At 42.7% G+C, this 13,862-nt stretch overlaps 1 protein-coding gene across 1 annotated transcript; it reads left to right on the forward strand.

Moving 5' to 3' along the window:
* Positions 1–7,172: 7,172 nt before the first annotated feature.
* LOC124683289 (kinetochore protein NUF2 homolog) lies at positions 7,173–12,393 on the forward strand. The gene is made up of 11 exons (XM_047217843.1): positions 7,173–7,351; positions 7,425–7,734; positions 7,835–8,014; positions 9,010–9,099; positions 9,474–9,581; positions 9,872–9,925; positions 10,018–10,132; positions 10,232–10,389; positions 10,632–10,727; positions 10,820–10,878; positions 12,010–12,393. Exons 1-11 carry the CDS (start codon positions 7,176–7,178, stop codon positions 12,086–12,088), a joined length of 1,425 nt encoding a protein of 474 aa, XP_047073799.1. The 5' UTR covers positions 7,173–7,175; the 3' UTR covers positions 12,089–12,393.
* The last annotated feature ends 1,469 nt before the right edge of the window (positions 12,394–13,862 follow it).

Genomic DNA, 13,862 nt, shown 5'->3' on the forward strand with positions numbered 1-13,862 from the left:
AAAATTATCAAGGTACAATTCAAGAATTTATACAAGATAAATGATGATTATGCATTATGGAGAAACATCAGTAAACCAGGAATCTAACACAAAGTTTACTTGGTTTACTTATTTGCAGGAAATGAAGTTTGCCACAACCAACACCAACTCCAGTGATAGCACAACAAGCAATGCAAAGGTAGTAACTACATGTACGTATTTATAATTACAAATTACATTTAAAATAATGCATTAAATTTTTTTTGTATACCTTTAATTTACAGGAAACATATGAAGCATACACATGTACAGAAACATCGGGAAACAAAATCATCGATCAGCAGGTACGTACTTTTGATTTCAAAAACAATACACACTTTGTTATATGTGGAAATAAACATTAAAATATCTAAACATCTGGAACACCATCTTACAAAAACTGATGCACAATATGAATGTTATGAATTCAGGAATACAGAGAAATGGGAAGTACAGACGAAGAAACAAGTGCCTCAAAGGAAACAAATCAAAAAGAAGCTTATTCATCATCGCAGAAACACAGCACAGGAGAATCAAACTCGCCCTCGGAGGAACAAGCTACCAAACAAGAAACAAAAGAAGAACTGAAGGATGATGATCCAGAAATAAATCCACATCCTCCAACAAAGATGGAAGAGGAAATGGACAAGATGTTCAACACAGATGACTATCCATCAGTTGAAGAGATTATCAGTGCAGCTATACCAAAGGAAGGTGCCCGTTTCAAAACAAGAGACGATGCATTCTATAGATACGCTCTGTATGCAAGAAAGGAAGGATTTGCAGTGAAGAAGTTCAGCAGCAAGAGATCAGGAAAAAACGGAGAAATTTACATGCAAACGTTTGCATGTAACAAGGAAGGATGCACAAACACAGATGCCGAACCATCGTCGCACAGGAGAACAAACATACTACTGAAGACTGGCTGTAAAGCACAGATAATTGTAAGAGAATTTGATGGATACTGGTACATCAAGAAGGTTCACTTAGAACACAACCACCCGCTGGAACCAACGGACTATCTCATTAGGTTTGCACACTTGTCACAAAAGGATGAGCGATCTCGACGGGAGATTAATTCATCTACTACGAGATGGGACGTACTGCCACCAAGGAAGATGATGTTAATCTTCCGGTCGATCGAGAGGAAATTCCGTGGAATACCCTTCGATGCTGTTGATCTAAGCAACATAAAGAGTCAACAACAACAAATACGAAGGACCATGACATCCGAAGTGCTCGGAACCGCTTCAAGACACTCCAGAAAACAGTACCTGGCTTCTATCATGCCATGGAAATAGACAGCGAAAAAAGAGTTCGGAGCCTGTTTTGGATGGACGCAATGTGCGTAATGAACTACAAGCTGTTCGGTGACTACATATCTTTCGACACAACTTTCAGCACAAATAAGTATGGCTTACCATTTGTTCCTATAGTTGGGGTGAACAATCACGGCTCCACAGTACTGTTTGCCGTTGCTCTGCTAAAGGATCAAACAACAGATACATTTATATGGGTACTGGAAACATTTGTTCAGGCCATGGGTGGAAAAGAACCAAAGACAATAATAACGAGACCGAGGACAAGGCAATGAAGAAAGCAATAAAAACAGTTCTAAAGTCCACAACACACGAGAACTGCTACTACCACATCGTGACCAAGATGAGCGAGAAAGAGAGCACCTTCTTTGCAAAAAACACGAGATCTGTCGGAAATGCTAATGTACATTGCAAAGAACGCATTCACACCAGCTGAGTTCGAAATGGGATGGAATAAAGTGATAGAGGATTACAATGCTAGCGGAGAAGAACACCTAAGCAAGTTATTCGGGATAAGACACGAGGTGGGTACCGAGCATACTTCATGGATAAATTTTACCCATTCTCATCAAGCACGGGAAGGAGCGAGAGCACAAATAACATGTGGAAATTCTATAGCCAGCACACAGACACGATAACAATGTTCCTTGAACAATATGAGGTCATACAAGACAAGTGCTTATCTGCCCTGGACAAGAAGAAGCTCACATCAACACTGAAAACAGCAAAATTAGTAATAAGACATCCGTTTGAGAAGCAAGCTCTTGAACAATTCACAAATGACATATTCGAGAAGTTCCAGATTGAGATCACAAACAACACGGCATTCAAGGTAGATGGATCACTTGAACCTGGTCGCCACCTGCGGCTGAAAAGAATAGTGAAATTCTACAACCACATGGAATTCAAAAGGGAGTTGTTTGACGTCACATTTGACGATGAAAAAAAAAACTTCATGTGTTCCTGCAAAAAGATGCAGAGGGATGGTATACATTGCTGCCATGTAATAAAAGCAATGGTTCACATGGAGATCAATGATTTGCCAGAGAGTTTTGTGATTAAAAGATGGAGAAAAGACATAGACATGGAACTCGCAACATTAGGAAATGTCGCAGATGCTTCTTGCGAGAGACGAAACACTAAAGTTTGCCGGTGTGATGAGCCATATGGCAGAACTTTGCAACAAAGCGTGCCCAAATGACAAAGCATACAATGTCATGATTCAGTGTATGCGTGATATGGAAACAAAAGTGCTGGCAGCAATAAGAGAAGATGAAGGAGCTAAAAAACTTCACGACGAAGAAACAGGTAGCAACGAAACATTGCGTGACCCACCAATGTCCGACAGAAGAGGAACAAAAAGAGGGGACAGAATGATGCCAGGTTCAGAAAAAAGACAGAAAACTAGACAAATAAAATGCGGATACTGCAAGAAATCAGGTCACAACAAAACAGGATGTGGAGAGCGAAAGCAAAAATTGCAGCGAGAGGCGGCACGAGAGCAGCGGCACAAGCGGCAGCGGCAGAAACGGCAGCATCACGGGAAAGATATACAAGCAATACAGCACGGAATCAATCAAGCAACGGACACACAAATAACGATAGTAACACAACGAGAGAGAACAACACAACCGGGAAACACTTACGGTATGTACTACCACAACGGAAGAATAAGATGCGACATGGAATATCTAGTATTTGGTACAAAAAACACATTAACAAGGTAAGTGTGCCCATGAAGTTTCTTTGTCAGTGATGAAAACCTACTGATGCAAATAATCTGCTTTTTCCTACAAATTAACATAAATTTAACATATATTTATTTGCAGACGTCGACGATGAACAAAGGATATCAAAAGGAGAGCAACAAAAGTAGGAATCACTCAAGGAGGAAGCCACATGAATATTTAGAATATATGATACAGACAATGGAATGAATATGTAATGTTATTATGTACTTCATTTCCTCATTTTGTACAATCAAGTTCACTTCATTGACTTCACTGGACGAAAAAAGGATAACCATTGTAAAACAGTTCTTACTTTCGAATTCTTCAATCTGTTCGCGAACGAAACTTGCCAAATAATCAGGAGAATAATAAGTGAGCATCATTCCGGCGAAGAACTGTCGAAAACTTTCGATGTCAGCCTGAAAAACACGAAACAACACAATGGTTAATGATCTTCAACAAGAATGCACAAGCTCCAAACGAAAAAGTACACAACGACTAAACAAAAAGATGCACAAGTACTAAAAACAACCATTGACATGTACTATTTATACAGCGAACAAGTACTAAAAAACTGCCTTAAATACTATTGAATAAAACTATGTACACAACACATTACCTACCTTGAATACATACGGGTAAAAATTAGCCTTGAATATCCAAATAAACCTCATTGCATAGATACCACAGTCACGCCTCGCGCTTGTCCTAATGGTCAAAAAGAAAGAAACAATTAAATCCAAACACAGTAAACAAAATAAAATCATAGTTCACATTAAGAAAAGATGATTACTACGAACAAGAAGGAGTGCCGCAAACTTTTATCTTGAACGATGAGATATTTAATCTCTCGACACCATGAAGATAAGCTGTAAAGTTTCTTAAATGATTTACACTGAAAGAATAAAAAATAAAAGTTATTGTTGTCATGTGTAAATAATTATTTAATTAGCTAGATTACAACGAAAACCATACAATTCTTTGAGTAGAAGCCATCGAGCTTCAGTCAACTCCAGCGAGCTAGACACTCTAAATTTCCTGAAATGGAAGTCGACAAAGATAACCCACCAATGGCTGTAATCGCAACAAGTAATGTAGACCTGTTTGAAATTAAACAATCACACGAGAAATAAGAAAGCATCCACGATACTTGTAGTAGAAAAAATATAAGCGCCAAACAAAACATGACAAACATGCCTCTTCCCTATCCAAACTATAGTACTTCGGATCATGTTCAGCAAAGCTTGCGGCAAGATGAATAGGGTCAGCCTCATCCACATCAAGAATATGCTGGAAAAAACAACAAGAAGATGTTTAAAAAACTAAATGCTAAAAACATTTAGTTAAAAAATAAATAAATCTAAAATATATACACATGACGTACCGCCAAAGAGCTCGGAATAAATAAGAAATCAAGACCATCATCAACGCACTTAAGAAAAACATCCATAACAGAAGGATCCATGAAACCACCACCCTTCATAGCAAGGTAGAAACTATGCCAGCTGACAGACTTACCACCAACTTCAAGTATTTTCTCGGAACTGCAATTGTTAAAAACAACAAGAATAAACATCCGTATATACAAAAATAGATGAAAAATAGATGGAAAATTGAATTCCAATGGTTACCCTTCAAGTAATTCCTAGGAGCCTCAAGTACATCAGCAAACAACATTCTATGCAAAGCAGTTACAGGGACATCCTCTTCCCCACTTAACTCCTTAAGCTCAAGACAATCATCAAAATCGGTGTCTGCATAGGCATCATACTTCTGGGCCATAGAACTATCTCCAACAACATTTTCAGTTTCAGGCTCCTTTCCCTTGCATGTACATGGCCCCGAACGCTCAAGACAACAATCCTCAAGACAATAATCAGAATCGGTGTCCGCATTGCCATCACCCTTACGTGCCACAGAACTACCTCCAACAACATTTTCAGTTTCGGGCTCCTTTCTCTTGCAAGCACATGGCTGCTTCTTCAACTCAATTGACAAAAGAGAAACCATATCACGCATCCGATCAGCAAGACCACGTCCCGTTCTTATCATCGACGAAATGAAGATAGTCTTCCACATTTCTTTCAGCTTAGAACGTAACTCGTAAATAAAAAACACAATTAAGAATGCAATTTACAATAACACGAGTAATTAAAAATCAAAAGACATAATAAAAAACCTTACATCATTATGCATTTCACCGGGAAACATATACTGAGATGTGACGATCGGCTCGCTTCACGAAGATGGTCGGGAATATCGGCACGAGAGTGAAAACCTGGTTACTGCCATCTTTTCCAACTTTGAACAAGCACTCTGGAGAACACTAAAATTAGTTCGGGTACAATGTGTGCGACTTATCACTTTCGAAACTAGAAAAAACAGGACAACAAAAAAAGATTACAACAGAAACCACCTTTGTCGTCGCAATTGCATATCTTCACTACACGTCTAAAACGATACGCGCCTTTGGCGCAAATACATCGACAACCAAACAAGGAAACCAAAAGAAAGCAACATAATTTACACGCATGCACTGGCGAAGACGTGTAACAGAGCAGCACCTTTGCTGCCGCTAAACTCTACAACAAATAGGTGCACAAGTACAAGAGATATAGATGCACAAGTACAAGAGATATAGGTGCACAAGTACAAGAGATATAGGTGCACAAGTACAAGAGATATACGTGCACAAGTACAAGAGATATAGGTGCACAAGTACAAGAGATATAGGTGCACAAGTACAAGAGATATACGTGCACAAGTACAATTAAGATATAGGTGCACAAGTACAAGAGATATACGTGCACAAGTACGATAGACTAAGCTACGCAAGTACAAAACAAATTGTCACACGAGTACCAAGGACAAACACGAACAAGTACAAGACACAAAGGACAGCAAGTACCAGACAGAAACGGGTGAACATACAGAAGTACAAAACCATCTTATGAACAAGCACTGGACAAACCCTAGAAATAGTTCAGGTACGATGTGTGATAAAACTAGACCAAACAATACAACAAAATACACAGATAGAAACCACAAGAACCACCAGAATCGTCTAATCTGCATGTCAACACGACACGGGAAACTCAGGGGCTCATCCAGAGCGGGTAAATCGACAAGAAAAAAGACCAAGAAACCCTAAATAATAAGATGCATGTCACCACAAAATGTGGAATCATACGGCTACTCCGACAAAGGCAAACCCTAACTAGTGTTACTCAGAAAGTGTATAACCAAGAAGAGGCGGAAGAAATCGATGAAAAAAGCACGACTTTGCGAGAGAAAACGCATCCGCATCCGCCTTCCGCATATTTTCCATTTGAAAGTGCTACCTCCCTCCCATTAATTCCCCGGAAAACTCACGGCCGAAAATACAAAGGGAAAATGCTGATTCGATCTAATCGAATCAAAGGGAAAAACCAAGATCTTAGAAACCCTAGCGGGCAGAAAAAGCGAGCGGCGCTTACCTGCTGGAGCGGGAAAAACGTCCGCCGACGATGAGTTGCGAGAGGTTCTCGACGACAACGGAGGAGAAGGGAAAATAGCGGCGCGCGTCGACGAGACGACCAGCCGAAGGAACCAGAACCCACGACCAGCCCGGACGACGAGAAGAAGAATAAGGGAAAAAACGGAGATAAAGGCGGACGCGAAACGGGTCCCCGTAAACCCGTTAAGTGAGAAGCGGACCCGTTACGAGAAGTGGACGGTTCGCAAAATCACCAGAAAGCAACACGTGTCGAGCGCGGAGGAAGTCCACCGGCAAATTCCGCGCCCCACGTTCAACCACGTGTCGCGCGCGGAGAAAGTCTCTTCCCTTCTCAGAGGTCGGCCTTTTTCTAGAGTTTTCGCACCCCGTACCTGCCGACCCGGTCGGCGTATAGCAGCTCCCGGTTGAGGGGGCACTGCTACACCAGGGCGAACATTGGGCTCGTGGTCTTAATAGGCCGCATTCCCTCGGCCCACCGAGAGGGTAAGCCCCACATCGGCGGGAAAGAGTTGCTAGAGCCACCGCCAAAACATTTCGATTTTGGGGGGAAAGAGGAAGAATCTACGCGACTAGGCGAGTAGCCGCCGCCGGTAGCCGGAGGAGGAGGATTCGATGGCGTCCGGCTTCGGGTTCCCAATGCTGTCGGCGGCGGAGATTGCGGAGTCCGTGGTCCAGTTCGGCATCGCCCCCGTCGCTAACCTCCGCCCCGAGGACATCGCCAAGCCCCAGCCGGATCTGCTCCCCGCCATCCTCGCCCGCTTCCTCGCCTCCTTCGTCGATGCCCCCGGGTACCAAACGCGCCGTCGCTTCCTCCTCCTCCTCCTCCCCACTCGCTCGCTCACCGGCTTGGATTTCCCCCAGGGACGACGACGACGGGCAGCTAGGGTTCAGCGACCTGGCGGGGCTGGACAACCCGGAGCACCACCTGGAGGCCATCCGGGTGCTGCGCCTCCACAACAAGTCGCGGGCCTTCCTCGACTCCATCCAGTTCAAGGACTTCACGCTCGCCGACCTGCTCCGCCCCACCCCGCGCCGCGTCCTCGAGGTCCTCAGCGCCCTCATCAACTTCCTCTTCTACAGGGAGGAGAAGCTCAACCTCCTGCAGCCCATCGTCAACGACGTCCCCGACTACCACCAGCGCACAGTGGACCTCAAGTCCAGGATCGCCGAGGTCAGAGTTTCTGCACCTTCTCTGTTCGGGCAAATGCTTACATGCTTTGAGATTCTTAAAATTGCGCCTCTGTTTGCTGCGCCGGATTCCTCTCCTGCAGCTTCAGAAGGAGATTGCCGACCATGAGCTCGCCGAGCAGATGGAGGAGCCCATGGCCCAGCAGCTGGAAGCGGACCTCAATGCTCTGCAGCAGAAAGTTCAGGTTTACAACAAGCAGCAGTTGGCCCTGCGAGCAAAATCTTCGGCCATCACTGACAAGAAAGAGGAAATCCACAGGAAGGTGTGTCTTCGTTCCTGCCTCGTGCCAGCGTCATGTTTCTTCGTATATTATCACTCTCCACCCCAAAAAAAAAAAAACCCAACAAAGTTCTGCGAATTTCTGTCATGAACTGTCTTATATGGTATTAAAAGATATACTTATTGCTCAGGAGTTTGGCATGCTGTAAATAATCAAACATGCTACATGGTCACATGAATAATAACAAAACACAGTTGAGTTTCTGATCAAATACACCACACGTTGCCAAATTAGGGTATATGAACAGCCTTTTGGATTTGTGCTGGAATGTATTGAAGCTTTGGTTCTTTGTCGTGGCTTTGGCTCTGGTCTGATAGATCAAAGCTAGAGCTGCTTGGTCAAACACTACAGCCCCAAACTTCCAAGTACGAGTGTAAATGAGACTGGAGCCCGTTTGATGCAAATATACTAGGAGCACCCACCTGTACGAACTAGGATCCATTTTGGAACCTGAAGGCAGGAGATCGGCTAAAACAAACTACATATGAATTTAAAGTAGCTTGCAAACGTAAATCACAAGAAGTTACATTACTGGCAGTTGGTTATAACCTGTAACATTGAATGCTATATTTAACTATAGGGCCATAGATTTTATTAGACCAGGACTATTGGCCCTTACGCATCTCCTGCTCCAGCTTCTTGACTCTGAGAAGTCATAATAAGCTCCATCCACCTTTCGCAGGTTAGAAGCACTCCAGCCCACATAGAACCAGGCTACCTACAATTTAGTAATTTACCATATGAAAAGTGAACTCTGTGCACTTTTAAAAAAAATTAGTTTTGTATCCACCATTTACTCTTGAGGCTTGGCATCTGCTCATCACCAATTGGTATTAAGCTATACTTCGTGAATGAGAACATTGAACAACTGATATATTGCTCTCCCTAACTTACCCTGAATGTTTTATATGATGAAAAAAAAAGCAAAAGCTCACTACATGATGTTGTATTCATTGCATTTATGTTTCATGCTGCAGATAACCCAGGCCGATTTTGAGTTGACTAAACATGCCCAAGAAAACTCCAAACTGAGGTCCAAACTAGTTAAGTCTCCAGAAAAGGTTCAGGTGAGACATCTTCCATTTTTCTGTTGCTGCAGGCATTGTACCAAATTTTGGAAGCTGGTATTTATTCTATGACCTGATGTTGTCATGACTATATGGGAATTCAACTACTCGGTTTTTGTAATCTGCCTAGTAGTAGTTGACTGCATACCCGCATATCGTAAACAGGTTGGTAGACCTGCTACATTAATTTTTCCATGAAAGTTTGCTCGTGGAGGGGCCTTAATCCTATTTTTTGGCTCAATTTCAAGCCTACCAAGATGTATGGCGTGGTTAACCTGTGATTTACTTAATAAAACTTGGACTCAAAGGTTTTATCATCACAAGAGATCTGTTTACGTTTGCATACCTAATTTTGGTTTTCTTTCCTATTAAAGAGGGCCTTGGAAGAGAAGAAATCAGTTCGTGCTAAGTTGAAGGAGTCTGAGAAAACAGCAACGCAAAATGTTCAAGAAAAAACTGCCACTTTGGAGTTACTAAATAAGGTATTCTGATTCCACTTTTCAAGCTTATGACCATTGGCTGCAACAACTGATTTCAGACTTATTTCCATGGAGTTTGAAAAATTAAACCATCTGCTAGACTGCTACATATTTGTCTACTGGGTTCATGTAGTTTCCTCATGATATATCTCTGATGTTTTAGATTCCGTTTCTTACTACTGGTGCCTCTGGTGGTACTAGCTCGTATCAGGGTGGCACTTACCGCTGTTCCTAGTTATGCTTCACCAGTAGATACCAGTGTGATTGCATCCTAAACTATCTCCATCTCCCAGGCTCATGAAAAACTGGCGAAGCAACACACTAAAATCCAGGATGTACAAGAACAGGTGAGAGTAGCTGCAAAGAACAATTGGATTCTGTACCTGGATTTATTGAGCGGTGAGACTGGGCTAATTCTTATACTTACTGTTGCTGCTAGCTTGCTGCTGCTAAAACAGTTGAAAAGGAAGTTAAATCTCGCAAAGCTAAGCTTAATGATGAAAGTCTCACAGTCAGGTCCTTTGATGCACAGATTATTGAATGGCAAGGAAAAGGTTATCTTTCTCATTTCTATTTGTATATTTTGCTAGTACTATGTTCCTCTTGTTCCGAAGTTATTTTCCTTACATTGTTACATGATACCTTCCAACCAGTACATGAAATGGAGGACCGTCTCAAGACGAAAGTGAAAGAAAGGAATCAAATAATAGCAGATGAAAATCAGAAACTGGGTGCTTTGAAGTCCGAGATTGAATGTAAACTGCAGTGTCTTGAACCTAGAGAAAAGAAAGTAGAGGCAATGATCGCGAAGGTGATGTGCTTATTCTGAAGTCATAGCTTGTTTGAACTTAATATCCTTTTGAAATTGTTGTTAATTTTGGTGTCTACATGTAAACTACTTACCTATGGGGATTCTGTTGAGGCTTGATTAGTATTTATTGCCGCTGTTAGTACATAAAACACAATGCTAACTGTCCATCTCTTTGAATGTTCAGGCTTGCAGATTTAGTCACTTTATTTGTTAATTCTGCTTTTCTTCATGTCACCACACAGGCTTCTAAGTTATGTTCAGAGGCTGCTTCAGTAAGGACTGCTGCCACATCAGAACAACAGAAAATACGTGCAAAGTTCGACAATATTCTGAAGGCGGTATGTCTGCTTCAAAAGACTGTTCCATAATATCATCAATAAACATGCTTCTTTTCAAGAATATGTAAACTGCTGACATATCTTTTCTGCAGTTCAACACCTACATGGATAATATCAACCCTTTCCTGGAACGACTCGAGGAGGTGGGCAGGTTAGATCACTGAGCTTTCGAGACCATTTGAATACCTTTCCTGCACTTAATGAAATTACATGACCTGTGACTTGAACCCAAACTAAATATAGCCCAAGTCGATATTTTACATATGGAAAAGCCTTCCTGCTTTACCACACGTCCTCTTTTCCACCACACATTATCTCTTCCTTTTTGCTTATCCTCTTACCCATTGCACGCAAGAAACAGAGCTTATGTCCCAAATTCAACGCAAAAACTCGTCCTGAGGCGTCACTTTATTGCCTGTGCAGCAATGCCCTCGCTGCCGTACAACTCGAGCACATACACCGCTGTGCGGACGCCTCCTGTCTCTGGTCGCTCTTATCCACCAAAAGTCCAAAACCCACCACCAGCCCCTCTCCTCTCTCTGTCGTGACGAGCACCTCTGTCTCCACTGCGCGTAGCTGACAGGGCAAGACACAAGGTTTTGTTGCTGCCAACTAGTGCCTGCTGGACCTACCGTCGGTTTTTCCTCCAAGTGGCCGGCGTGGGAGCTGCAAGCGGGCACCGCCAGAGCTGCAAACTAACACTGCTGGAGCTGCAAGCCTACGGCCTATTGTTGGCACGGTGAGTGGCTGGCGCAGGAGCTGCAAATGACCGCCAGCAATGCTGCAAGCGAGTGGCAGTGTGGGGTGCGATGGGCTTCTTCTCCGGCTACTGGCGGCAGCCATGGCTCACCACGCCGACGCTCAGCTCGTGCAAAGCAATGGGACAGGCTTTCTCGCCAGCGTCGATCGCAGCTCACGGCAAGCCTTCCTCGCTGGCGGCAATCTCATCTCACAGCAGAGCTTCCTTGCCGGTGTCGGTCGCATCTCAGGGGGAGCTCTCTCGCCGGCGGCGGACACACCTCATGGAGCTGCGCGCTGTGCCCAGGGGCCTCCCTCTAGCGCATGAGAAGATTTGACCTGTTTTTTCTGCTCGGTGCAGAACCGTTTGTGGGCAGTATTGGATGGCGTGGATTGTCCCATCGAACGGTTAGAAAGCAGGAGGATGAATGTTTCTCATCATTCGGGGATGCTCAGCATGACCCTTTACATATATTTCATAATGTAGACTAGCAGCTGAGAATTTCTGATGGGATTATTTTCCTTTCTATATCCAAATGTGTAGGCAACTGGCAGAGGACGATAGCTCCGCACCCAAAGCCAGTGCAACAAGCAAGAAGTCAAGGGCTAGGAAAAGGACATGAGCTGTTCTTCTTATTTCCGGAGACCCCAGTATACATTTCGGTTCATCTGTACATGGCTCTGTTAGAACATCGGCACTTTATTGATCTATGAAATATGTGTGCAGGAGCATCACCCTGCCAAACAGAAAAGGCATAGAGCTGACTAGCCCTAGATATACCCTGCTTTCTTCGTATCCCTGGCAACAGATCCTGCGACGGTGTTTGTACTATTTACTGAATTATCTGCTGATCTCGACACTAAGTATTGCTTGTTGTTTCATGGAAGGATGGCCGGAAGCTATATACGGATGTTCTGTTTTATGTAAATATACCCAGCATCTCTGATACTGTTTGATTCTTGTTTCCTTTTTGGTTGCGTTATGATTTGAGATCTACTATTGTTCCGTTGTCTTATATATTAATACATTTGGAATCTGTAACTGTTCTTTCAGTGCGTCTTACATCTTTGTTGGTGAAATTTCATTTGACCTAGAATTCGTGATGGTTTCCATTGCATATGTAAACTTGAAAACGCCATGTATTTTATAAGCACAAGTCTCTGAATCAGTAAAACCTATTTCAGGACTACATCTATAATTTGTTACAAATGTAAAGCTTGAGCATCAAAATCCATACCGTACCTGGATGCTTTGTAAGAGCGAGCCAGCCGGCAAGCTGTGGTAAAAAATTTGCTCATGCTCGAGGCGGAAATAGGACAGCCGGGAAGACAATTGCTGCCTTCGCAAAACATGAAGTAGATTAAGAGGTCGTTTGGAAGCCAGGCTTTCATTTCGTTTGAAGCATTTTGAAATGAATACATGTATTCATTTCATTTACATTGTAATTCCAGAAATGGACACTTGTTTGGTTGCCACAGGAATTGCAAATGACAGCAGAATTCAATATTAAATTTGTAAGTGGCTTCCATAGAGAAACACAAATGACAGGTCTCAACTTGGAATTGTGTTTACCCATGGCATCATTTTGCTGGATTTTCTAAATGAAATGACAGTCCAATTCCGTGGCAACCAAACAGTCCACCTATGGAATTCCAAAATGAATTCCAGAATTCCAGACCCAAATGATGGATACCAAACGACTTCTAAGGAACCACACAATGGTGTGTGGCTAGATATGAGATAAAAGTACGAATTATTACGTACCAAAAAGCTAAATAACCACATGATTCATCACAAACCAAATCAACACATGATTGATCACAGGCTTCAACATGGGAACTACGCAATAAATCAATGAGCATAAAAGATAAATAAACCACATATGTCCACACGTTTATCTTATTCAAAAGTTGAACAATATATCAAGGGCAAGGAGTGAGATAACAAAACTCCCAAAAGGAGCTACATTTTTCACGGAGGCACTAAACAAACCAAGTTCTCTACACTTCCAACCCTATATTTGGCCGTCCACGAGCTCCCCACCCTACCCTAAGTTTCTCCCTCGCCTCAGCTAGTGATTCTAAGGCAATACATGTCGTTTCCTTCTCCGGCAAGGTTGATCCTAGTTTCATCCAGCGCTAAACACATTGTCGCGCTCAACAACGCGGCGGATACTATTTGCCCGAGGTAGTTTGCGCTACAAGCGTGTTGCTTAGCCCTTGTTGTTATGGGATCGTATTGTTTATTTCTCCGTGGTGGCTTCTCATGGAAGTTTTTTTTTTGGTTCCTCCGAGTTTTGCTTTTTATGAATGGTTTTTTCTTACGTTTTTCTCATATTTCCTTTTTGCTGTTTTTTCATGTTTCTTTCTCTTTTCTTACATTATTTATTTTTTGTT

This window comes from Lolium rigidum, chromosome 1 (genome assembly GCF_022539505.1).
Source record: "Lolium rigidum isolate FL_2022 chromosome 1, APGP_CSIRO_Lrig_0.1, whole genome shotgun sequence".
NCBI classification, from domain to species: Eukaryota; Viridiplantae; Streptophyta; class Magnoliopsida; order Poales; family Poaceae; genus Lolium; species Lolium rigidum.